Source organism: Rhinichthys klamathensis, unplaced genomic scaffold (genome assembly GCF_029890125.1).
Source record: "Rhinichthys klamathensis goyatoka isolate OS25496 unplaced genomic scaffold, OSU_Roscu_1.1 h1tg000487l_1, whole genome shotgun sequence".
Lineage (NCBI taxonomy): Eukaryota > Metazoa > Chordata > Actinopteri > Cypriniformes > Leuciscidae > Rhinichthys > Rhinichthys klamathensis.
Window position 1 is genome coordinate 1,925,392 of NW_026606974.1, and position 23,748 is coordinate 1,949,139.

The window sequence follows — 23,748 nt, forward strand, 5'->3', positions numbered from 1 at the left end:
ATTTCATTACAGAGCAGACAGCCATCTCTACCATTCAGGTTAGACTTAATGCATCCAAATTGCAGCAATTACGATTTCATTTTAAAACAGACTTTTTTCAAGACAATGATTATTGCTACACATAATCATTTTATGAGTAAGAGAAGAGATTGCAAGGGAAACAATTCTGTTCTTCCTCTAGGGAGATACAAAAGGACTAAATATATTTTAATAGTTTTTCTTCCTTTCGGAATGGATTAGAGAAAAAAAAATCTTTACATGCACCTAGAAATTAGTCACTTGTCATTTAAAATGTACCTGTCTAATCTATCAAGCACTCAACCTTTAAAATATGTTGGAAATATAAAAAGTCAATGACTGCTGCCTCTTTTCTTCAAGGAACTTCAAGCCAACCTTTATCCTCCTACCGTGTGCCATTTTTCTCTACTTCAAGTGACTCAGTTTGACAGTTTAAGCATAGTGGCAGCGTGGCCTTTAGAAAGGCTGAACTTTAGGCTTAGTCTCTTAATTACTCAGTTCATCATATTACCTCTGCAAAATGCCGAAAGCATAGGCTGGCTTTCACTTGAATTAAACAGAGGAAGAGAGCAGGGCTGGGAGTCGGTGACAAAGAGAAGACAGAGACAAAGCAATACCTAAATATCTCTGGAACACTGCCCAATGGATGACCTCCACCCTGAATAAAACTGGCCAGCAGGATGATGAGGTTATACCAGGTCAATGATCTTATTGTTGTCAACAAATCTCTTAATAAAGCTGGGGCTGCTGCCTCTTTGTGGACAAAAGAGGGAAAACACCATTCATGAGAAAAATCAGTCATACAAAATAAGTAAAAACAACATATGAGAACTAAACTACATCATTATTTCAGTGTTACATATTTATCATGCACTAATTACCTAAGATAGCTTCAAAAGGAGAGGAAACTTTTATGTTGTACAACCATATTTATACAACAGTTAGTTCAAGAACTCAATTTTGATTGGCCGAGAGGCATTCTGAAAGCAAATATCAGAATATTTAGTCATATAGCACTGGGACCGGGACAAGTGAGTCAATGAATCACTCACATAACTGATTCTTTTAAAAACACTGATTCATGATTCGGTTGGTTCTGCTTTGGCCTGAGTACCAGGCAAAATTCTGTATAAAATGTAAGTTGCTTATTAGCTTCTTCTTTATTGAACTGCATGTTTCATAAAATCTATATCACAATCATAACCTTCTTGTTGTTCAGATTCTGATTATCAGCTGCCACATCAGTCCCATCACAGACGTGTTGACATTCAGTACAATTGCACGCTTGCTTGTGTAATATTGCTTAATCATAATCCTGAGCTGCATAAATATAATTCCCCTTTAAAATACAAATATAAAAAATGTTATTTCACTTAAAAAAAAAAGTCAACATTAAGACAAAACAAAAGGTCAATTGTTGAAAAGTGCAATGAATATCAGATCAGTTCAATGAATTATGTAGATAACATCCACGGTATGACTGGCCACCACCAAAAGTACAATCACCAATAATGGTGTGACTTGTTTGTTGTATCTTTTGGATGAGAAGATGTTTGAAAGGCCTCTATAGTACTTCCAGCAGTATCATGTCAATCTTGGAAGTTACAGCTTGACTCCAGACTGCCTCAGCAGCCAATCAATGCCATCCAGCAGTCCTGTCAGTGTTTCTGCAGTCGTGTCCTGAACCTATAGCATCACAAAACACATTGAAGCCTTATAGAACACAACATTCATTTCTTATGCATGTCACAAATTCTTTTCTTGATGCTGTCTTACCATCCAGGGGTTGGGCAGTGAGCTGAGCTGAAGCTGATGGGCAACGGTCACACAAGGTATCCTGCGTCTGTCTGCTGTCTCTCTAGACACACAGGAGAGCACCAGGATAGGGCGGGACACAGCACCCATCACAGGGTCTAACATAACCCTGATCTGGGCACTCTCCTCCTCCCACCCTCTGCCGGCTACTCCAATATATGAACGAGAGATATACAGTATAATATCACTACATATGCTTACAGTGCTTCAGGCAAAATTGATATTTGTCAACATAACTAATTTAATGCATTGAAGAATAAGCTTTTAAATGAAAAGTGTACACAACAATCATACCTCTTTCTGTCTCAGCATTTGCCACAAAGATGAATCCATTCATGGCATGGCAAACTTGATTAAACATGGGGATGAGGCTTAAGGGCATGTTGGACTCGCTGTCCTCCTGATAGACAAAGAGTTTACTGCGCAGACTGAGGTGCTCCAGGCGAGCTCTTTCTCGCTCCGTCCTAAATCACCAGACACAGACTCTCATTCATACAAACTGGATTATGTGACACATTTACACATTAGCTCAGAATGAGAAAGATTCAAAAGTTCACGCAAATAAAAACATGAGCAACATAAACTACCATTTATAATGTTAAGATTTGTATCTCAAACAAATGCTGTTCTTTAGAACTTCCAATTCATTAAAGAATCCTGAAAAAATGTTTCCACAAACATATTTAGCAGCACAACTGTTTTCAACATTGATAATACTAAGAAATGTTTCTTGAGCACCAAATCAGCATATTAGAATGATGTCTGAAGGATCATGTGACACTAAAGACTGGCTACTAAAACTGTAGCTTTGCCATTAGGAATAAATTACATTCTAAAATATATTAAAATAGTAGACCGTTATTTTAAATTGCAATAATATTTCACAGTATTACTGTTTTTACTATATTATTGATCAGATAAATGCAGCCTTGGTGAGCATAAGAGATTTATTTAAAAAATCAAGATTTAAAAGAAATCTCACCGACCCCCCGTAGTGTATATTTCGAACACTTCTGAATGAGAATAAACTATCCTCTTCCTTACCTGTTAGTCGAATATAAAGTCGCAATATTGAATCTGTGCTGATCTTTGTCCAGAAAACTGATTCCTGATCCAATGCCTGGGAAAAAGAAAAAAATCCCATCAAGCTCAAGAGCAGAAAAAGCAACCACAGCACGCAACATTCATTTATTCAGTTAAATAACCAACTTGAATAAACCATAAGTAATTGCAGGGTACCATCAATCTGACGTTGAGGTATTCCTGCTATAGGCAGAACATCAGGGGAATTCATGATGGTGGTCATGAGGGAAATCTCTAACTGCTCAAGCCCAGGGCCGAACATGGCGAACTGTGGCTCTGCAACCGCTACGAAGGACTGGAAGAAGGAAGTCACAGACTCAAATGTTGCCCTGGGTTGGTGTCGCCACTGGTTTCGACAGGCCGGGCAGATGCGTAGATACCTGTGTGTGCCGTGCCAAAGAGAATATATTAGTAAACATTATAGGTTTTTGAAAACGACTTTTATAAGTACAAGACCACTTTTATTGATATTAATATAAACCACTTTTATTCATATTTTTATTTTCTTATATTTTATTTCAATATTCCGTAATCTCCCAACAAAACATATAATAAACAGGGCTGCTCCCAGAGCTAATTATTTCTGATATCAAAGTGCCATCTGCCTCAGCGTTAAGCACTTACTCTGCCATATAATCAAACTGCATCTGAGAGTCATCGAGCACAGCTGAGCCAGTGAGCTTGACATGAGGCACTGATAAATGGTCGACTGACTGCCAGAGCGGCATATCACGCAACAGGAAGTACTTCCACAGGACAGGGTCTCGAACCATTGACCGCCAGTAGGTGCTGGTGCCTCCCAGTCTGCAGAGGTCTTGCGGAGACAGGAAGGTCATAATGAGAAACTGCATGTCAACCTGTGTGTTTAAATAAGGAAGACACAAAAAAACGTGTTTTGGAATATTGTTTGAAGAATTAGACCGGTCATAAGTTTTGAGTTGGTAAGATTTTTTTAAATGTTTTTGAAAGAAGGCTGGACCAAGGCTGCATTTATTTGATCAAAAATACAGTAAAAACAGTTATATTGTGAAATATTATTACAATTTAAAATAACTGATTTCTATTTGAATATATTTTTTAAAATGTAATTTATTCTGGTAATTGTCAAACTGATTTTTTTTTTTTTTTTTGCATCATTACTGTCTCATGACCCTTCAGAAATAATTCTAATAGGCTGATTTGGTGCTCAAGAAACATTTCTTCTTATTATCAATGTTGAAAATGTTGTGAACACTGTGATACACTTTTTTTAGAAGGTTTTCTTTTGATGAGTATAAAGTTCTAGCCAGGGAAAACCCAGACAACTTCCGGCAAATTTAGATTTGCTCAGTTACAACTGAGAATGGTCTGGTTTTAACCAGGCTAATAAAGTTCAGCATTAATATGAAATACAAATCTTTTGTAACATTACAAAGGTCTTTACTGTCACTTTTGATCGATTTAATGCAATCTTGCTGAAGTATTAATTACTCCCTATCTTTTGAACGGTAGTTTAAATAACACTCTACTGGATTATTTAGAGACATGTTCCGGTCTACATACAGTATACATACTACTATACTGCTCTTACTTTTACAGCAGTATATAGGCCTTTGCATGTTGTGCACAGTATGCAAAAACATGCATAGACATGCTTCAGAAAATGCACTTGATTTGACCATCCATCTCAAGTGTGATAAATGAACTAGAAATAATATCAGCTGTGATCTCTTTTTCGTCGCATTATTTGACCAGACTACCAAATTGTTTTTTTTGTTGTTGTTTTTTAGAAAATTTTTTAGGTAAACTTTTGTTGAGGTGTGAGTGATGAGGTGATGTGGTAATGTACACATGCATACAGTGTACTTTCAGTAATCAGTGCGTAGTAAGCTAGTATTACATTTCGAACATAGTTAGCCGTAGTATCTACTTTTAATAAAGCGTCAGGTAAATAAATACTTATGAAATTCAAAGAATCGTGCCTTACCGACAGATTATCCAGAGAGGGGCCCGTGACGTCATCACTTGTCCCCTGAACATCATCTTTTTGTCGTCTTGTATCAAAAAACCTATCTCTAATACTCCTAAGACTTTGTACGACTATAGATCGGCTCAGCATACTGACACTTATTTGTGAACAATTTCTAAGACGGATTTCTATATGTAACCTTTTTAATAGAGTAATTTGCTTTATTTCAGTACATGGTATTTCAATTTCAGCTGTGCAATCTGAAGTATTCCTTTGGCTTTTCCCGGAACTGTCAAAGTTACACGTCTCTCATGTTTTCATAGGCGTGTATGCAACGTCAAGTACATAGTGCATTGTGGGAATTGTAGTTTTGAAAACAAGACACTACAATAGAAAAAAAACGAGTAAGTTACTAGGAGTGACACATAAAACAAATTTAAAAAAAGAATAAGTTATCAATTTAAAAATTCAAACATAAAAATGAAACAAATTAGATTTTTTATTTACAATGTTATTTATCTAAATGTACATTTATTTTTTCAATTCGAAAATGATTCATTTGAACACATTTTAAAAGATTCAAATGTCTATTAATTTGTCTATTTAAAATTAATGTATTTATTTATTTCCATTTTAATGTTTAAATTATTAAATTGATAACTTATCCCTTCATTTTTAAGTGTCACTCAAGCTTCTTAAATATTGTCCATCTTGTGCCCGTTACCCAAAGATTGCAATTAGTCACAATGTTGCAGATTTAGTTATTAATGACTTGTGTAGATCAAAAGAGGACATTACTCCTGTGCATATCAAACTACATTGGCTTCCTGTACGATGCAGAATTCATTTCAAAGTGCTGCTTTATGCTTTCAAAGCATACCAGAGTATGTTCTGATTTAATCAGTCTGTATCCAATATGTCTTTGCGTTCAAATGAACAATTGCATCTTATGGTTCCTCAATCTCGCTTAAAATGTAATGGTGATCGGGCCTTTTCTGTTGCAGCTCCAAGGCTTTGGAATGACCTTCCTCTGTCTGTAAAACCATCTCCAACACTTAGTGTATTTTAGAGTGCGCTATAAACTCATGTTTTCTTTAGCATTCGAACATGTTTTGTAAGTGGTTGTGTGGTATAACATGTTTCATTGGTTCTATGTTTGTTTTTATTCTTTTATTTATTCTTTCTGTACCACACTTATGTTCCACATTGTGGTGTTGAAAATGGTTTAGAAATAAAGTTTGAGTTGATCTGACTAAGGATACCTCTACAGAGCAACTACTGTATGTCTGATGTTTTTGGAAAATGCGCATGGAGAAAAAAAGCCCCACAATATTAATGTTAATCACAGCCACCCATTAGTCATCTTTTGTGTGTTTACTTCAAACAAGTGTACACATTCAACAAAATCATATTAACCAGTAAAAGGCACTAACATTATGTAGGGTTGCTAATTACCCCAAAACTGATAGCAATGTAAGCTTGAGATCACATTAAGCACATGTCTTGGTTTTGAAAATAACTATTGTCTTATATTACACCAGCACCAAAAGTGTTTGCACTTCTCAGAACTCTCAAGCTGGACTGTTAGTTAAACCATAATGCTTTTTTAATTGCCTCACCTTGAAGCTTTATGAATGTTAGTTGTTCCTATGTTAACATTACAAGATTAGCAATGAGGGTTATAAAATACAGATACAACTTGAGATTTGTCTGGAAACCTTTTGATAATCACTGGAGACATGAAGGCAATCAGCAACCTTTATCTATTAACACTCCAAATAACTTTTCTGGTGTAACAACATCCAATGCATGTGAAACCAAAATATCACTCGCACATTCACATTTCAACATTTCTTAACCCAAAATTTATTTCAATGAAGACATAAAAAACAAAAAATGAACTTCCTTTTAAAAAGAATAATGACCAAAAAGTTTAGCTTTTTAAAAGTATACTATCAAAATATCCAAATTCCCATCTCTGAACATTACATCTGGTCAACGAAAGCAGTAAAGATGTAACTTTGAATAAGTGAGCAGAAGAGGTGTCATATACAAAGATGTTATTAAAAAGAAAAGGTCCATACTTAAAAATGGTCACGAATACTTAAATATGCAACATATATCTGCATCTCCCCCTCCTTTGTACCATTTCTTTTAACATATATAAATGACATATATAAATGTAATGAACTAAAAATAAATAAATTAAAATTAAAATAAATAAAAAGTTGTGTGATGCTTCTCAGCTGGAATAACTGTTTCCTTAAACAAATAGTTATTTGTTTATATTTTACATTAGAAGTATTATTCCACATTCTCAGCGAAAACACACATCCAGAAAGCAAATCTGGACCGGAAGATAAGTGCCTTTTTTGTATTCAGTATTTTTCTTTTTTAATCTTTTTTGTTTGTTTAATTTTTTTTTTTTTTTGCTAGCTTCAGAACAATGACATTTTGTGAACCTCCTCTCCTAAAAGCTCTCTCCAGGTTTACTGTAAAATACTAAGGATCTCCTTGGCATTCTCTGTGTTCCAGCCCTGACCCTGAAGTGGCCCCTCGCATGCCAGCACGTACTTATGGAGGATTTGTGTGCCAATATCTCGGAAATGAAGCCTGTCCTCTTTGCGCTCTGTGGTGTCCATGCTGCAGTCCTCATATTTCACTGCCCAGAAACACATCTCACCAATGTACATCATTGTAAGCAAGTGAGTATCAGAAAAGATACCTATTGGGGGAAAGGGTAAAAATGGAATTAGTCAAGAATATAAACACACACTTATAACATTCTTTTAATTTTGATTAATAAAAATGATATTCTCTAAAAATGACACCTGACAAAACTATATGATGAACTAATGAACAAATCTCAATACATCTTTCCAATTAAATTCTGTTACTATGACTTCAAGAACTGTGTAATTTATTCTTATATAGCTACACATCTTTCCGATAGAAAATCTCTTCGTAATTAAACCAATATTTGAAGATACTGATAACCCAGTATCTTTACGTGCTTTGAAAATCCGCCCCTGCAGAAACAGATTGAAGTCAGTGCATACGCAATAACTGGCATGTCTGGAGTTTTCAGTTCCCAAATTCCAAACAAAATGCCAAAGAAATCAATCAATCGACTTTCAGTTCTAGAACAGAAAGTACATTTGCGAAGATGTACCTTCTGCCAGAAAATTGGCGGTTGCAGAGTCATGAAAAACCACACCATCGTTCAGCTTGACTGAGTTCCTCACTTGCAACATTCTCATAAGGTAACGCACACCTTCTTGAAGACACTGTGAAGACACGGAGCATTGCAACACTTACTCAATTCATGGCCACTAAAACTGGCACTGTGGAGTGAGAAGTTGGGGAAAGAACCTTAAGGAATGTGGCTTTGTTCTTCTTGATCCACTGCTTGCGCTGGTGTAGTGTATGGCAGTACATATATAATAATGCCCCACGCCTCCAGTATAGGCATTCCAGCAGCTCCAGTCCAAGCACAGACTGCACCTGAGACAAATCAGAGCATTACACTAGTTACTCACAGAAGAGTTTTCTCTGCTTCTTCAGTCTATGCCAATTAAGCTCTGAAAATAGATGCCTGTGGGCGATCAATTACGTATGCTGTGTGTGTTTAAAGTAAAGAATATTTATTCTGAACACCCACTTGTAAAGTCAAAACGCAAAAAAATGTATTGCTCAGGAAATCATCAGCAAATAATAAAACCAATTGTTCCAAGAAAAGGTATTTTACAGATAGAGAAACAACACCTCTTGAGCAGGTACCAGTCGCCCTGCTAAAACCTCTGGCTCTGTCAGGTCCTGTAGTAACTGCTGGATTTTGAAAGGAGAAGTGTCCTCAGGAAACTCCTGATCTACAAGCTTGTTTTCCTCGTAGAATGTAATGTCCAAGACAACCTGTAGAAATGTGGGTAAAACAATGGGCCATTGCATCAAAATCAGGGTCTCTGCAGAGTTTTTAAAATGAAATGTGACCATTTAAGGCCTCCACAAATAAAATTATAATTTTTTACTCAATTTAACAGGCTTGGGCAAAACATGGTAAGTGCACATTTAAAATACTTAAGACATGTTTTATTCAATATATATATATATATGAGTTTATGCACTAACATATGATTACATATAAATGAAATGTCAAAGTTCATAATATAATAACACTGTTTTTTTTCAGAATGACAGAAGGATACACTACACATGATACAAACAGACAGACCTGCAAATTGATCTGTATACATATGACAGACACCTATATTGTACATGACCATAACATATTACATTATTGCAGGTAGAAATAAGTATACAAGACACATGAGAAAGACAAACTAACATATCTACATATAGATCTTTACATGACAAACAACTACACTACTGTATCGTACATCATTTAGCACAAGTCACTGAACATCTATTTTATCTGTACATTTGATTGTATGTAGTGTTACATCTTATACCAGATTCATCTGTCAAGGAACTTTAGACCATATGTTTAAAGAAAGACAATAAACAGATTATTATCCGATACTAGGAAAAACTCTATATTTAATGAATATTAAATAATGCTTCTAGTCTTTCCTTTCTGTGACAGGGTGAAATTAAATGCCAGATGAACTTTATTGCATATCCAAAATACAAATAATATCCAGAAGAAAAAAAGTGATGCATAATGTGGAACTTTTTAACTATAAACAAGCCCCAAAACACTGGGACTCTTATTTTGAAATGTCTATGCTTTAGTACTTCCAGCAGCTCATTCAAAAAGATGAGATAATATGCACTTACTATAATCTACACCATATTAAAATATAAACATCATAATGTAAACACTGTCATAATTCAGCAGTAATGTGCAACCACTTGGCATAAATGGGCGGCATTCAATGATTGTGAACTACTTTGAAACCGCGAGCCTGTAGAATGTGCAACAGTGCCATGTTTTGTCATTTATTTAACTTTTACGGCTTAATAATCACATTAGATCATAAGGTCACATTTAAGACTTTTAATCAAACTGATTTAAGGACCTGCAAAGCCCCTGTCAAATATGGGAAGCTAATGTTAAAGTTGATTAAAAAAAAAAAAACTTATCAAACATTTCTTTTTAAATAAATTAACTAACATGAAGGTTCATCTGTGAAAAATCTGATTCAGGTTAAACCGTTAAATATGCTAAAATAATAATTGACTACTTTGTTACCTAGCTACACCTAAAGAGAGCTGTTAGTAATAATAAAAGCAAAGTGATTACCAAGAACTGTACATTTTTGATTGGGGCAGGCTGACAATATAAAGGTTACAGTTTAAAAGTGCCATACAATATAGCAAAGACGAATGATATTCAATGATATTTAAATGACATTCAAATACCAATTAAAACAATATGTCCATGCTATTAACTGTATTATTCATACATTGAACATGTTAATATATGATTAGGCTATGCTTATGGAAATTCTGCAGGGTGAGATGTGTGTTATGTGAAGTACCTGTGTATAATCCTGCAGCAGTTTAGGGAGGCTGCTGCTCTCTCCTCCATGTCTATAATAGGTTTTCAACTTGTCTAGTATGGAAGAGGCATTCTGTAAGTAGTCATCATCTAGGAAGAAAATAAAAACGTTATTATATAATAGAGGGCATACAACAACATTATATACTTTATAGTTGGATGTATAAGAAAAAGAGCTGAGGTTATATTGTTCTGGCAAAGCTTCGGGTCCTAAATGACTGTGGAATCAGGCTTCATAACATTGTTCATAAAAAGAAAATATTATACTTATTAGCCATTTTAATGAATGTAAATCTGTAATCAGATACCTGAAGGACAGCTTTTGGTACAAAACAACAAATAGCAACATTTAATGTCACAATGACAAAGAGGAAACTAGCTCTGTAAAAACAACTCTGCACTCTGCCTGAAAAGAGCTTGATTTATCCGTGCACATCATTATTTTTTATATAAATGAATGTGCACTCGTAATCTTTAATCAAAATAACTTCCCCTTCCTCTTGCAATAACATCTCTTCCCTTCTCTGATGACATGTTTACTGGCATGAAGGCGGGACAACCTGTCACTCACATGAGATCACAGCAATAGCAAACCACAACCATCCAATCAACTCCTGATGGACAATATCAAGTAACGTAGACTAACCATGTTCCGTACACTTTTAGCCTATCACCGCACGTCAGCGACCACTCCTCCGTTTCTGAGAGCAAGACTAGCATGTTTGTGTGATCATTCTCTGGGGGAATACCCATTGATTGGTCCACACTTTGATTGATGTCTTTTGGACCAATAGTTTTTGAGAAAAGTGGGGAAAACTACCTCCTCCACCTGTGTACGGAAGATGATAAGCGTTAACGATGTTCCGTACAGGCTTATAATGGTGTTCCGTACAGAGCGAATAACTTATTTTCAACGGCGAAATGGAAAATTAACCGGTCAACTGATTAATTTTAATGTTAAAATATTTAATCATGTAACAATTTATGTTAATATTAACTTAATTGACCCTTTATGAATATAAACATCATCACTGCACTGCTGACAGACGTGCAGCCTTTTTTGCTGCCTGAGAGTGGCGCCAAACGGTCATCGGCCGCAATCGTTTAAAAATCCCCATTTCACAGCATTTAGTCAACAAAAGGGTAATATATTTAACAATTTGTGATAGCATAATATTCATTTAATAAAGACTGTTATACTGGGAAAAGCATAAATGAAATTGAAATGTACATTTTCGTTGCTCTAGTTGTCTCCCCACCCAAGCCGCTGTCTGAAGTATAGCTTGCCCACGGGCAATTTTCAAGCGAAGTGGGCGCACCTGGCAAACTAACTGAAATATCACTGGAACATACAGCTGGAGTGTCTCTGTTTTGATCGGGGATGAAAGAGGGAGAAATGAAGACGACACAGATATGTATTTTGTGTATGACCTAGAGGTATTTATTCAGCGATCGGCGGTTAAAGTTAATCTGTACGGAACATCGTTGTTGTACGGAACATGGTTAGTCTACGTTACCGGTCTGCTTTTCTTTTTTTTTTCAGGAAGCCTTTTCACTTGTATATATATATATATGTCACTATAGGGAAGAAAAGACTATCGCAGCTTCCGTTTCATGCCAACTTTTCTTCCCATTACGTATATCTAGGTGAAAAGGGTTCTCGAAGAAGAAAAAAAATGTAGGGTGGGACTTGATTTATAATATTAAATAATTTATAAATCATTCATAATAATAAATTCTGCAATATTCCATGAAAATAAGAAATAAGAAAGTTTTGATTTCATGGTGACTTTAAATGATTCTATTGAAGTAATATGATTCTCGACAGGCTAGGTGTAATCAGTATAAAACCAAGCGAATTATCTATGAGATTTAAAACATTTATAATAAATTATAAATATAATACATAAAATGACATTTTAAAAAATGTGATTTCATGGTGACTTCAAAGACAAGAACGCATTAGTATGCGTGTAAACTACGTATGAATGACAGGTTCTAAACCGCCAGTGCTTTTACAGTAATAGGGCAGCAATCAGCAACTTTTTAGACTATAAGTATGACTGTTGAGTGACTATTTTTATATTAAAATGACCTTTGGCCTGGCTATAGTAGGCAAAGTACTGCTAAAAAGAGATTGATTGTCCGTTACATTCCTTTTAGTCTTTCACAATTTAAAGGTCGTTGGAAAGATATGCTAGTTATGGCTAACGTTACACCTATAATATCACGTTGTAAAATAACTAAAGCTACGTATACAATGTTTTATTTAATGTATGTATATCGTTGTGTTCTGTAAACTGCACGACCACATGCGAATACACTTCATGCAAGCTGCATCTAACTAGCTAGTCAAACATTTGAACATTTACAGCACACAACAAACGTGCTTTGCCTTTTAAACTACCGCACGGTTTAGAATGACTAGTACGACGTTCTTGTAAACTAGTTAGTCAAACATGCCCCGTATAAACAGGGTTATTGAATGGAATGGAAATATTTGTTGTGGTTCGCAGGAATGCTAACGCAGAGCGGCTAAGCTAACTAGCTAACGATGACAACAACGGGCTGATTCGCCCAACTAACCTCACTTTCTTTAATAACGAGAGTCTGGTTTTACGCATTTGACGCCACGATTCCCGGTTACCTGGTTTCTCGGTTCGAAGTGTGGCACACTTGTTATCTAACTCAAAAATCCTCCTCTCCAGCTCGACGCTTCGTCTGTAGTCGTCGGCCATGACTGCAAACGACAGTCACGTGACGAGCGCGCGATTGCTCACGTGCGGAGGATTACTGGGATGTTTTGTTCTTTCGTTTCATTCATAAATGGCACCCCTGGCACTTACATCCAAACAGAAGCTTACTTTTTCCACCCTTATCCAAATTACCCCCACAATACTCGGTGTTTGATAACAGTGAATTGAAATTAATGTCGGCAGTAGTGATGACGGGAAGTCCGATTCATTTCCGGGAATCGGTTCTTTTGAACAGTTCAGTTAAAAGAACCAGTTCAAAGATAGATTCATAAATTATTTTAGGTTATGACGTAATTATGCACCACGTGCCGTTGTGCTTATTTCATGATTCTCCGTTTGCGTCTATTTATTTTATTTCACGGTTTCTTTTTATGTTATTTATAATTTTATTGATGTATGTATTTTGTATTATTTTATTTGTTTTTATTGTATTTTTTCGGCCTGGCCGTTGTTATTGTTGTCATTTTTCTTTCTTCTCCCTGTTATTGATTGTTATTATGTTATATTGGAACTATATTTGTTTGAATAAAAAATAAAATGATGAGTAGTGTGAACACATTTAGAGCCTAAACAAATTTTCCATTTACATTAAAAATACTACAATTATTTTACTTGACTGCTTGACTGAAAATGTGTTTTTGCATGTTTAAATGCTACTTTTAAAGACTGTCGTGTGTGTGTAAAACTGTTATTATTATAACAGTAATTAAGATATTTTTCAGCATGGTTTATGTGGAACATCAATGCGGTACGCTTAAAGCAAATACTGTTGCTCTGTTTACTGACTTGCTTTATCTGGAACACTGAGAGTCGGTCATGTACTAAAAAACAATTCTTGGTGATTCAAATGCGTTGTTGAATCTGGAACCACTCCGAAAGATTCAGTACGATTCGGAAATGAATCATCCAGACATGTCTACCGACACATAAAAAAAAAGATCCGACTCATTAGAATGAATCGGAAATCGTTAGATAGCAGTGAGAGAGTTAAATGCAAATAAGCAAATCGAGCCCCCGACACTCCTTCGTTTACCTCATCCCCGCCTGTCTGAGATCAACGAGGGCATTACTGTCACCATCATTCACTATACACAAAATTAGGCCTGTAATTTTCAGACATGGCGACTCTTAAAGCGCTAACTAGAGCGGAGAATGTGATCCTCAGGAACGTGACAGCGACGATCAAGACGAACCTCTTGCGATTCTCCGTTGGCAAGGTCAGTGTTTAGAAGCAAAAGATGGTGCATCAGAAATTTTGCATGATGTTGAACGTGTCGGTGCTTCTATGTTTGTCTTTTTTTAACCCTACTACCCATTGCAAGGCGAAGAGAGACGTTCAGATAGTATAAGGAAGCTATAAATAATTCTATACATGATGTGTTTGCTTGTGTTTGAATGATGTGTGGCAAAACTTACATATTCTTGAAGTCAAAAATTATTGCATATAGCTAGTCTTCTAAAAGTGGTCATTTTGTGCTGCATTGCATTTTTATTTTAGCAAGCCATTAAATACAATCAGCACAAGATCTTGAGTCACTTCGTTTCATATATTTGTATTATTGTTGGACTGGAAAAACAAGGTCATTAAGCAATTCTGGCTTGAGGCATAATCTACCACAGATTTTTATCAAAAACTTTAATGGAAATTCTATTGTTTTTTTATTTTGTTATTTGGATAACTACCTTGACAACACTGCAAACACTATTCATTGGTTAACAGTAACCCAACTCTCATCCCAACCCCCCTCACCATTTGGCGCATTTACATCACATAACAGGTGAACTAGACTGCTATTATAACTAGTTCTCAGAACAAGGATAATAATTCTCCAGGCCCTGACCACTAAGATAGCATTGGATTTGAAGTCATATATATGACAGTCTCATGCTGCTAGTGTCATGTGGCTGTGAGGTTCATGGAGTTGTTCTGTATACAGACAGAGCAGAAACCTTTGAATCACTGTTTCAAGGAATAACACTGGTCATAATGGTTTCTCCTATAACTCAGTATTTTTGTCGATTATTGTTTGGTAATACTGCTCAAGGCTTCTATATATACATAATAACAGATATTATTTATTCAGACAGAGTGATAATAAGTGGTCAGCTGTTTCCTCTCCACGTCCTTTGGAGCAATTGTGAAGTCAAACACGCACTGTTGTATAAACAAATAAAGATGAAATGGATTGCTTGGCTGGACTCTCAAGGTTTATTTATCACGTGAATGTCAGCATGGGATAATCAAACTGCTTTAGTTGACAGTGGAAACAAATCTTATTTGACAATTCACTTTTCTATGCATTATTTAGGAATCCACTGTAAATAGCTAACATTCAAGTGTGGAAATCTGTTTCATTCATGCTTTTAAGTGCTTCTGAATGTCCAGCCTGTTTCATTCATTCTACTCTATGTTTCTGGTTGGCAGACGTGCGGCTGTTACTTTTCCACATCAAGTCAACGGTCCGGACGATTTTATTCAGACCCCCTTGATGCCGTCAAAGATATTCCTAACGGAGCAACCATTCTTGTGGGAGGTAACTTAAGGGTTATGACTTATCATAAACTCAATCTTAATCAGTAACTGTCTGCTTAGGTATTACTTAGACTACCGTTCAAAAGTTGGGGGTCTGTAAGTTTTTTAACATTATTTAAAGAAGTGTCTTCTGCTCACCAAGGCTGTATTTATTTGATCAAAAATACAGGAAAAACAGTAATATTTTGAAATATTATGACAATTCAAAAGAACATTTTTCTATGTTAATATATTTTAAAATGTAATTTATTTCTCTGTTGGCAAAGTTGAATTTTCAGCAGTCTTCGGTGTCACATGATCCTTCAGAAATCATTCTAATATGCTGATTTGGTGCTCAAGAAACATTTCTTATTATTATCAATGTTGAAAACAGTTGTGCTACTTAATGTTTTTTTTCAAATCATGATACATTTTCTTCAGGATACTTTGATGAATAGAAAGTTTTGTTTGAAAATATAAATCTTTTGTAACAGAAATGTCTTTACTGTCACTTTTGATCAATTGAATGCCTCCTTGCTGAATAATTAAAAGCTTTAATTTCCTTCCAAAAACAAAAACAAAAAATTAAAATCTTACTGACCCCCAAACCTTTGAATATTGTATTATATTATATTAATACTATTTTTAATTATTATATTAAATCTGTACAGAACAACATGTATTGAGATCTCCCTGATAAATGGCTGAGGAGGTCATGCCAACAAGTATTTTTTGATTTCTTTACTATCCTTTTCCTTCATTCACAGGTTTTGGCCTATGTGGTATTCCAGAGAACCTGATAAACAGTTTGCTGAAGACCGGAGTGAAGAGCCTGACAGCAGTCAGCAATAATGCAGGGTAAGTCTTTTCAGAAGTAAACAACAGCTTAAACCCAGCCAAAACCAGTAACTGGATTAAAGTAAACTCGACCATCTTTATTATCGTACCCCACCAATAGGCCTAACATTGAACTTCTGTACTTCCTGACACATTCAAACAACAGAAACAGCATTCAACAAACAGCATGATTGTGTAAAAGTCTGAGCATAATCAGAAAGGATACTTCTGTGATTTGAGATTTAAAATCCATTTGGAGAAATTTGAAAGATGGCAGAATAACAAAAACAATCGCAGTCACTCTTGATAAACATCTTCTAAGGTCACTAAGTACAGCTCCATAACATCAATTGTCCCCTAGATGTCATTACAAGAATTTATCACTTAAACGACAATGAGAATGTGTGCGCAACTGACCACAAATAGAAAGAGATTACCAGTTTGACCAAGTCTAATCTGCAAGTTGGTCTAGACCTACTGGTAAATACAGAACACAGCGTGCACAAGGAGATCAATGATAAAGATTCCTTCTTAGAAAGAGTAAATGTTTTCTAAATGTCTAGTTATACAGTCTAATTTACTGTCTTATTGGACGTTGACGTTTGGTTTATTGCTGCTATGTCGCAGCTGCTCTGAACATGTGATTTGACGCTGATCTATGTATAGGTCTTTCTGTGCTGGCATTGCCCCAGGTTGGTTGTCCATGTCTATATCTTTGCGTAATCTCTGAGAGTGGGCCAGTTATGTTATTTTGAGTTTTTTGTATTTCCATCGTGACCAGTGAGTGAAGCCAGTGTAGGTTGCTGTTGAAGAAAGCGATGAAGTTCATTCTAATCGTTTTAGTTAGGCTTAAATAGGATATTGTGTATGTTAAATATGCCAACCAAATAAAAGTTTTTTTTTTTTTTTTACACCATTTGTTTATGTCCACTCCTTTAAAACAGACATGCATATCAAACTCATAAAAGTGCACTTTTTAATTCAATACATCTGGCCTTTTTCCAGAGTTAGTTTTGTGGAAAACCTCAGAGAAATTTTTTTGATAGAAATTTCCCCACTGATTCACGTGAAATTTGTTTCCCTTCCATCTTGACTGTTTGAAGCCCGCTGTTCTTGAATGCATTGTTTATTGTAACTTGTTCTGTGAGTTCTGAATCTCTGTGGTAAAAAACTTCTGGTCTACCACAGAGAGGCTGCTCAGTGAGACTGTAATGTGAAACCTGCGTCACAGCAGTGTTTGGCATTAGCATGCGTTGCTTGCACAGGAGTAGGACACTGGGTCTAAGCATGTGTATGCACAGAATCGTCTCAGACAGCGCGTGAATAGTGAATTTAATTCTCTTTCACGTCTTGTGCTTGTATGGACGAATTCAGACAAAATTATGTAAAAACGCCCGTCTTGGCGAGTATGCTAGTAAACAAAGTCGGTTATCTCAAGTGAATGTAGACAGTGTATTCAAAATGGAATCCATACATTCGGTCTTGAAGGGAGAGCAGTCTAATAAACCTGCTTCTGTGTTTTAATGTTAATCAAACAAATTGAATGAATGAGGCATTTATAGCGCTTTCATATGTACTACTGTACACCCAAAGTGCTTTACAATCATATCAGGGATCCCTCGGTTTTACGTCTCATCCGAAGGACGGTGCTTTTTGACAGTATAGTGTCCCCGACCGTCACTATACTGAGGTGTTAGGACCCACACAGACCACAGGGTAAGCGCCCCCTGTTGGCCTCACAAACACTTCTTCCAGTTACAACCTGGTTCCCTTTCGAAGGGAACTCAACAATACGTCATTGACGCTATGGGGGAACGCCTCAGGCGTGACAGGTGTCTGAAATCATGTATCAACTCACAGCAATCATGTTGACCGGCGACAGCCTGTGCATCATCAGCTCAAATGATAAGCACGCAACCTGGATGTATAAAAAGGGCGCCTTGAAAACAGTGACAACATCCTTTCGTCTTCAGGGACTGTTTTGTCTGTTTGAAAGTTATCAACGATGAAGCGTACAGAGAAGAGGAGAAATTCTTTCCGCAAGTATGCCGATCCGTGTCCCAGATATCTGACACCGGAGGATTCACACGATCTGTGCGTTTTCTGCCTGGGAGAAGAGCATGCGCAAACTGCGAGGGAGCTTCCTGCGCAAACTGTGAGAGTTTTTATATCAGAACTCTCCGCTCTCGTCTGTCCCACTTCTCGAGGGAAGTGGGCGTGGCATCTGAACCCCGCGGTGCCGGTCCCGCTCGGGCTGAGGCTCAGCGGCGCTTGAGCTCGTGGGGCTCTCAGATGGAGCTGGCAGATCAGCTGGAGAGGGGCGTTAACCTCGCGGATGATCTGCCAGCTGACGAGGGTGAGTTACAGGTCGATGTAGAGGAGGTTCGTTCTCTTTCTGATGGGTCTGTAACTGGTTCTCTTCGGGCCGGGCAGGAGTCGGCTGCCGATGATATCAGTCTGGTTAGGACTGAACCATCTCAGCCCTCCTGCCCAGTGTACGCTGAGTTGGTGGACGTTATGGGGCGTGCCACCAACAGATTGCAGCTGCAGTGGAGGCGCGTCCGGGAGGAACCTGCTCGTGGTATTTTGGACGATCGGTTCCTCCCTACCCGTTAGCCACCAGCTCGGACAAGCCTTCCATTCCTTCCCGATCTCCACTCTGAGACGTCGTTCTCCGCACGTCTTCATCTGCATCAGCGGGCTAGTTTCGCTGCTGTGGATGGGGCCGCGGAGCACGGGTATGTGTCGATGCCCCCAGTGGACGAGACGTTGGCCAACTATCTCGCCTCTGGTCGGTCTTCGTCACTGGGAGCTCCAACCCTGCCATCCAAGCCGCTTAACCCTCTGGGGTCGGCGGTATCGCCAGTGATACCAGCTCACTCTTTTTCTTATAAGTGCAAAAGAGATTCAAAATACACTGCTGATTTTGATCTTACATATAAGTGTTATACATCATTCGATCCTGTTAAGTGTCTATTTTATTTGTGGATACTCACAATAAAAACAAAGTGTTGTGCTTTTTGTCAAATAAAGAAAAATAAACATGATGCGCGTTTTGCCTTCTCTCTGTGAGTGAAGTCCATTCTGAAACGCGTCCGAAAAATGAACTGTAACTCAGTCAATACTTGTCACAGAGACACGAAAGATTTATCTTTATGAAGCTGAAATTCTCTTCTTTTAAATGAAGTAATTTATATAAAAAACAACTATTCTCAGTTTATGTAATCTGTATGAAAAGAGAGAGATGTCAGTCTTTTTCCTTTCAGCTAATTATAGCGTATGACGTGTTAATGTGACCACGACCACTGAGAGCGCTATTCAAACATAAATGTTGAGGCAAGCCATGCCAACGCCCACATCAGCTGGATAAAACATCCAGTTTAATAAGAATCTTGTACTTTACCTCGTTTTGCTGCGCTGTGAGGAATAATACTATCTAATAATCCTGAAAAAGTTACCTCAGAAGTGCTGGTAGGTTCATTTCGAGGAGCAACGGATTCAGCTGATGAAGTAAGTTATTTATTCTTAAGTGCTTTGTTCTAATCGCGTTATTGAATAGTGTCTGTAAACTGCACAAAGACTGTTTAAATATGAATTGCGTGTCTGTGTCATTCATTCATTCATTCACACACAGACACGCAATTCATATTTAAACAGTCTTTGTGCAGTTTACAGACACTATGTTGCGCGATGTTACAACAACATCTGTGCCGTTCATTCACTCTCGCTCCTACATTATTTTACATGAACACATCCAAACTATATTGCTATAGCCTACTGAGATCTGTTCTAATCGCGATATAGAATAGTATCTGTAAAACCAAAAAGACTGTTTAAATGAATCGGGGTGTCTGTGTGTGTGAATGAACGAATGCACAGATGCGCACTGTTACAGACGAAATAAAAGACAATATTTCGTTGACTAGTTTTAGATAGATTATAAAGTTTTTACTATAAAATAGACATCAAATAAGCTTTTGTTAGATAGTTTCTGCATTCTGCTCATATGTTATATAGTATGTTTTGTAAAAAATAAACTAATCAACTGTTATAGTGTTTGTTACAATGCACGCTATATCAAAATAATGAATCCTTCACTTTGAAATATGTATGATAAAATGTATTGGCCTACTTTAAAAAATAATACTTTATAAAGACATTTATGGAAAAAGACAATTTTCTTTTCAAGATGTTTCCAACTCTAACTTTGAACCAATTCTATAGAATGGCCCATATAACCTATTTGAACAGGATTTGTTTCCAGGTATGACTAAAAATGTGCTTTTGACTTTCATTTATATTTTGATTTTATATATATGTGCGTGTGTGCGTGTGCGCGTGTTTTCTTGTGTGACACACCTGCAGTGTTGGGAACGTTACTTTAAAAAAGTAATTAGTTATAGTTACTCTACTTGTTACTCTACTTGCTACTACTTGTTCCAAAAAGTAACTGAATTACTCTATAATAAAGTAACTCGTTACCAGGGAAAGTAACTATTTGCGTTACTGTTAAAAAAAAAGTTGCTATATGTCAAAGAATTTGGATTTTTTTTTAGCAGTTTTCACAAGTCAGTTGAAATGAGTAGAACAGACAGGTGTTTGTACGTAACTTTTGATATTTATTGCACGTCGACAGACAGCAAGAGGTTTATCCTGCACCTCAAGTATTATCTTTGTAAGAAAAGTAAACAGTTACACCATATAAAGTGCATTTAACTCTAGCGAATTAAATCAAACTCTCTCAACCTAAGACAACTGGTCAAGTTAACAACCTGTACTTCCAAGTGTTTTGTTCACAACAAAAGTAAACTTTTAAACTACAAATTCTTAATTAAATAAATCAAACTCCCAATGTCAGACAACTGGTCTGGTAGACATTCTGTACTTCAAGTATTTTCTTCAAAAGTAAACGGTTAAATAATATAAAGTGTGTTTGCAGTAACTGTAGCAAATTAAATAAATCAAACAAACTCTAACAACCTGAGATAAATAGTCTGGAAGACATAGGCTGCTGTATTTCTTTATCTTCATTAAAAAAGTAAACAGTTTAACAAGATGGAGTGCTTTTAAAGATTGAACTTTAGCTCCTAGATATAGCTGTATCTATATATCTAGATCAAGCAGGGACACGTTTGTGTGCATTTTATTTTGTGTTTTCACCGGAATGAATAGTCTCCGCAACGGCGATAGATTGAAGCGCGCGTCCGAGTGAAGAGTGCGCGCGCCGCGAGCCACAAGAGAACAACTGTATCCATGACACTGATCGCAGCAGCACGAGCGCTCAGCTGGATCTCAAAAACAACAGATTTAAGCGCTAGATCTCTTATTTAAAAGCGAACTAAATGAATGCTCTGCTAGTTAACTGGATATGTTTTATTTATTTGTATTAGGTATCCGTTCTATGACATTAGTATATTTTTTACTAACCGTATATTTACGTATATTGCGTCGTTGTACCCAGCACTTCTGAAAGTGCACTTCCGAATGCGTCTCTGTCCCCCACACATTTCAAACCAAACTGACGCCCATGAATCAACGCATAGTAACGCACCGCATTTAACGTCCAGTAACGTTAACGGCGTTGTAACGACGGAAAAAGTAATTAGTTAGATTACCCCGTTACTTCTTCTTTTAAACGGCGTTATTCCAAACACTGCACACCTGAATAAAAGGCTCATTATGCGGGTCTTTGTCTTCTCTGGTGAGAAGCCCCTAATTATTCATGAGGGGGTTGGGCCGTTCATGCCCATTCGCATATTGCCTTTCCAAACAAAAAAATATTTTTCACAATTTAAAACAATCTATTGTTTTATTTGAATGATTAGGCAGGATGATTTTCAGATCATTTTTAAGCAAAAACTCTAGGCGACAACATCCATTAGTCAAAAGTCTTGTGGACACATATTTAGTATGTGTTTTGTGGCCTTATTTCAGAAACTTTAATTTTTAGTTTTTTTCAGTAACCATGCATAAACAATATTCTCTCAAAAATACAAACTAGGGGTGGGCGATATGACCAAAATTCTGTTTCACAGTATGACTAATTTTATTTCACGGTAACGATATATTTCACGATATAGTTATTTATATATATAGTTATTCTCGAAAACAATCGACAAAAAGGGCTTTGTATAATAAATAAACACAAATACTTTAGAAATGAAAAGTACTTCACCTTGTTTGATTTTTCTTTTATTTGGATCATGTTCAGAAGTGACTAGAAGGAGAGCAGTATGAAAACCGAACAGCAGCGACTGTTAGTGTTGACTAAGTAGCCTAGTTTAAATTATGCACACCTTGTAACTGTCATTATTTGACCATAACCCGGTGAACACTGAGACACCGCGCTCCCTCTCAGTGCGGGTGCACGCGCGCGTCTTCTGCATCAGAAAAATGTGATCGGTTAATTTGAGTGTCAAGTTGTAATCCCGTATCGAATCAAAGGAAGATTTTATCAGCTGGTTCAGTGGCCAATTGTTTGGAGTTAGAAATATATAACTCGCGCTGCATATTTAGTAATTCTGCCTCAGATACAGGATTACACATTCGCTTTAACAAGCAGTTGTTTATTACCACAGCAACCGCTTGCGTGTCATGCTGAATGCGATTTTCGTGTTTAAAAAGTAACTATACATTAGAGATGGAAAGATGCAGATAACTGTAGACTATTTAAGGTTATTTCTATTCGTTACGATATTGATATATGAACTGTTGTTGTCAAGTAAGCCTTATGCTTTCCCCGTTGCGAGCGTGCACTCCTCTAAACTGTAGCCTACGGGTGCTGCACTGCTCTAGGTGACTGCTGCGCCTTTTGCCCCGAAAATATCACGTTAACAACAACCCTTTAGAAAACGTAATTCCTTTGTGGATCCTCTTGATATGCTTTCTTCATATTTCTTTGATAAATCTCAGTGTCTCAGTCTCACGCACGCTGCACGGGAGTTAACCACGCCCACTTATTTACATGTCGCGGTATACACGGAATAAAAAAATCTGTTACGGTTGACATTTTCTACCGCGGTAACGATATACACTCACCTAAAGGATTATTAGGAACACCATACTAATACTGTGTTTGACCCCCTTTCGCCTTCAGAACTGCCTTAATTCTACGTGGCATTGATTCAACAAGGTGCTGAAAGTATTCTTTAGAAATGTTGGCCCATATTGATAGGATTGCATCTTGCAGTTGATGGAGATTTGTGGGATGCACATCCAGGGCACGAAGCTCCCGTTCCACCACATCCCAAAGATGCTC

The 23,748-nt window shown here is 36.8% G+C and overlaps 3 protein-coding genes across 4 annotated transcripts in view; 1 reads left to right on the forward strand and 2 right to left on the reverse strand.

Annotated features, from left to right (window-relative positions):
* Positions 1-826: 826 nt before the first annotated feature.
* Positions 827-5,184, reverse strand: fbxo4 (F-box protein 4). Of its 2 annotated transcripts, none has more exons than XM_056237539.1 (7): positions 4,883-5,184; positions 3,541-3,773; positions 3,073-3,296; positions 2,878-2,953; positions 2,128-2,297; positions 1,795-1,982; positions 827-1,704 (listed from the first exon to the last, which is right to left on the reverse strand). In XM_056237539.1, the coding sequence occupies exons 1-7, from the start codon at positions 5,012-5,014 to the stop codon at positions 1,621-1,623; spliced, it is 1,107 nt and encodes a 368-aa protein (XP_056093514.1). In that variant the 5' UTR covers positions 5,015-5,184; the 3' UTR covers positions 827-1,620. The 2 variants fall into 2 exon arrangements, with proteins under 2 accessions (XP_056093514.1, XP_056093515.1); XM_056237540.1 differs by having other exon boundaries at positions 1,795-1,979; positions 4,883-5,183.
* A 1,039-nt stretch (positions 5,185-6,223) lies between these two features.
* On the reverse strand, positions 6,224-13,249 carry rimoc1 (rab7a interacting mon1-ccz1 complex subunit 1). The gene is made up of 6 exons (XM_056237542.1): positions 13,033-13,249; positions 10,366-10,475; positions 8,630-8,776; positions 8,237-8,368; positions 8,037-8,151; positions 6,224-7,589 (listed from the first exon to the last, which is right to left on the reverse strand). The coding sequence occupies exons 1-6, from the start codon at positions 13,121-13,123 to the stop codon at positions 7,354-7,356; spliced, it is 831 nt and encodes a 276-aa protein (XP_056093517.1). The 5' UTR covers positions 13,124-13,249; the 3' UTR covers positions 6,224-7,353.
* Positions 13,250-14,139: 890 nt separating this feature from the next.
* oxct1a (3-oxoacid CoA transferase 1a) overlaps positions 14,140-23,748 on the forward strand; it is a 76,351-nt gene continuing 66,742 nt past the window's right edge. Inside the window, exons 1-3 of the mRNA XM_056237531.1 lie at positions 14,140-14,358; positions 15,567-15,675; positions 16,421-16,511. Coding sequence (XP_056093506.1) covers positions 14,260-14,358; positions 15,567-15,675; positions 16,421-16,511 — 299 coding nt within the window. The 5' untranslated portion in view covers positions 14,140-14,259. The remainder of the gene's footprint in view (positions 14,359-15,566; positions 15,676-16,420; positions 16,512-23,748) is intronic.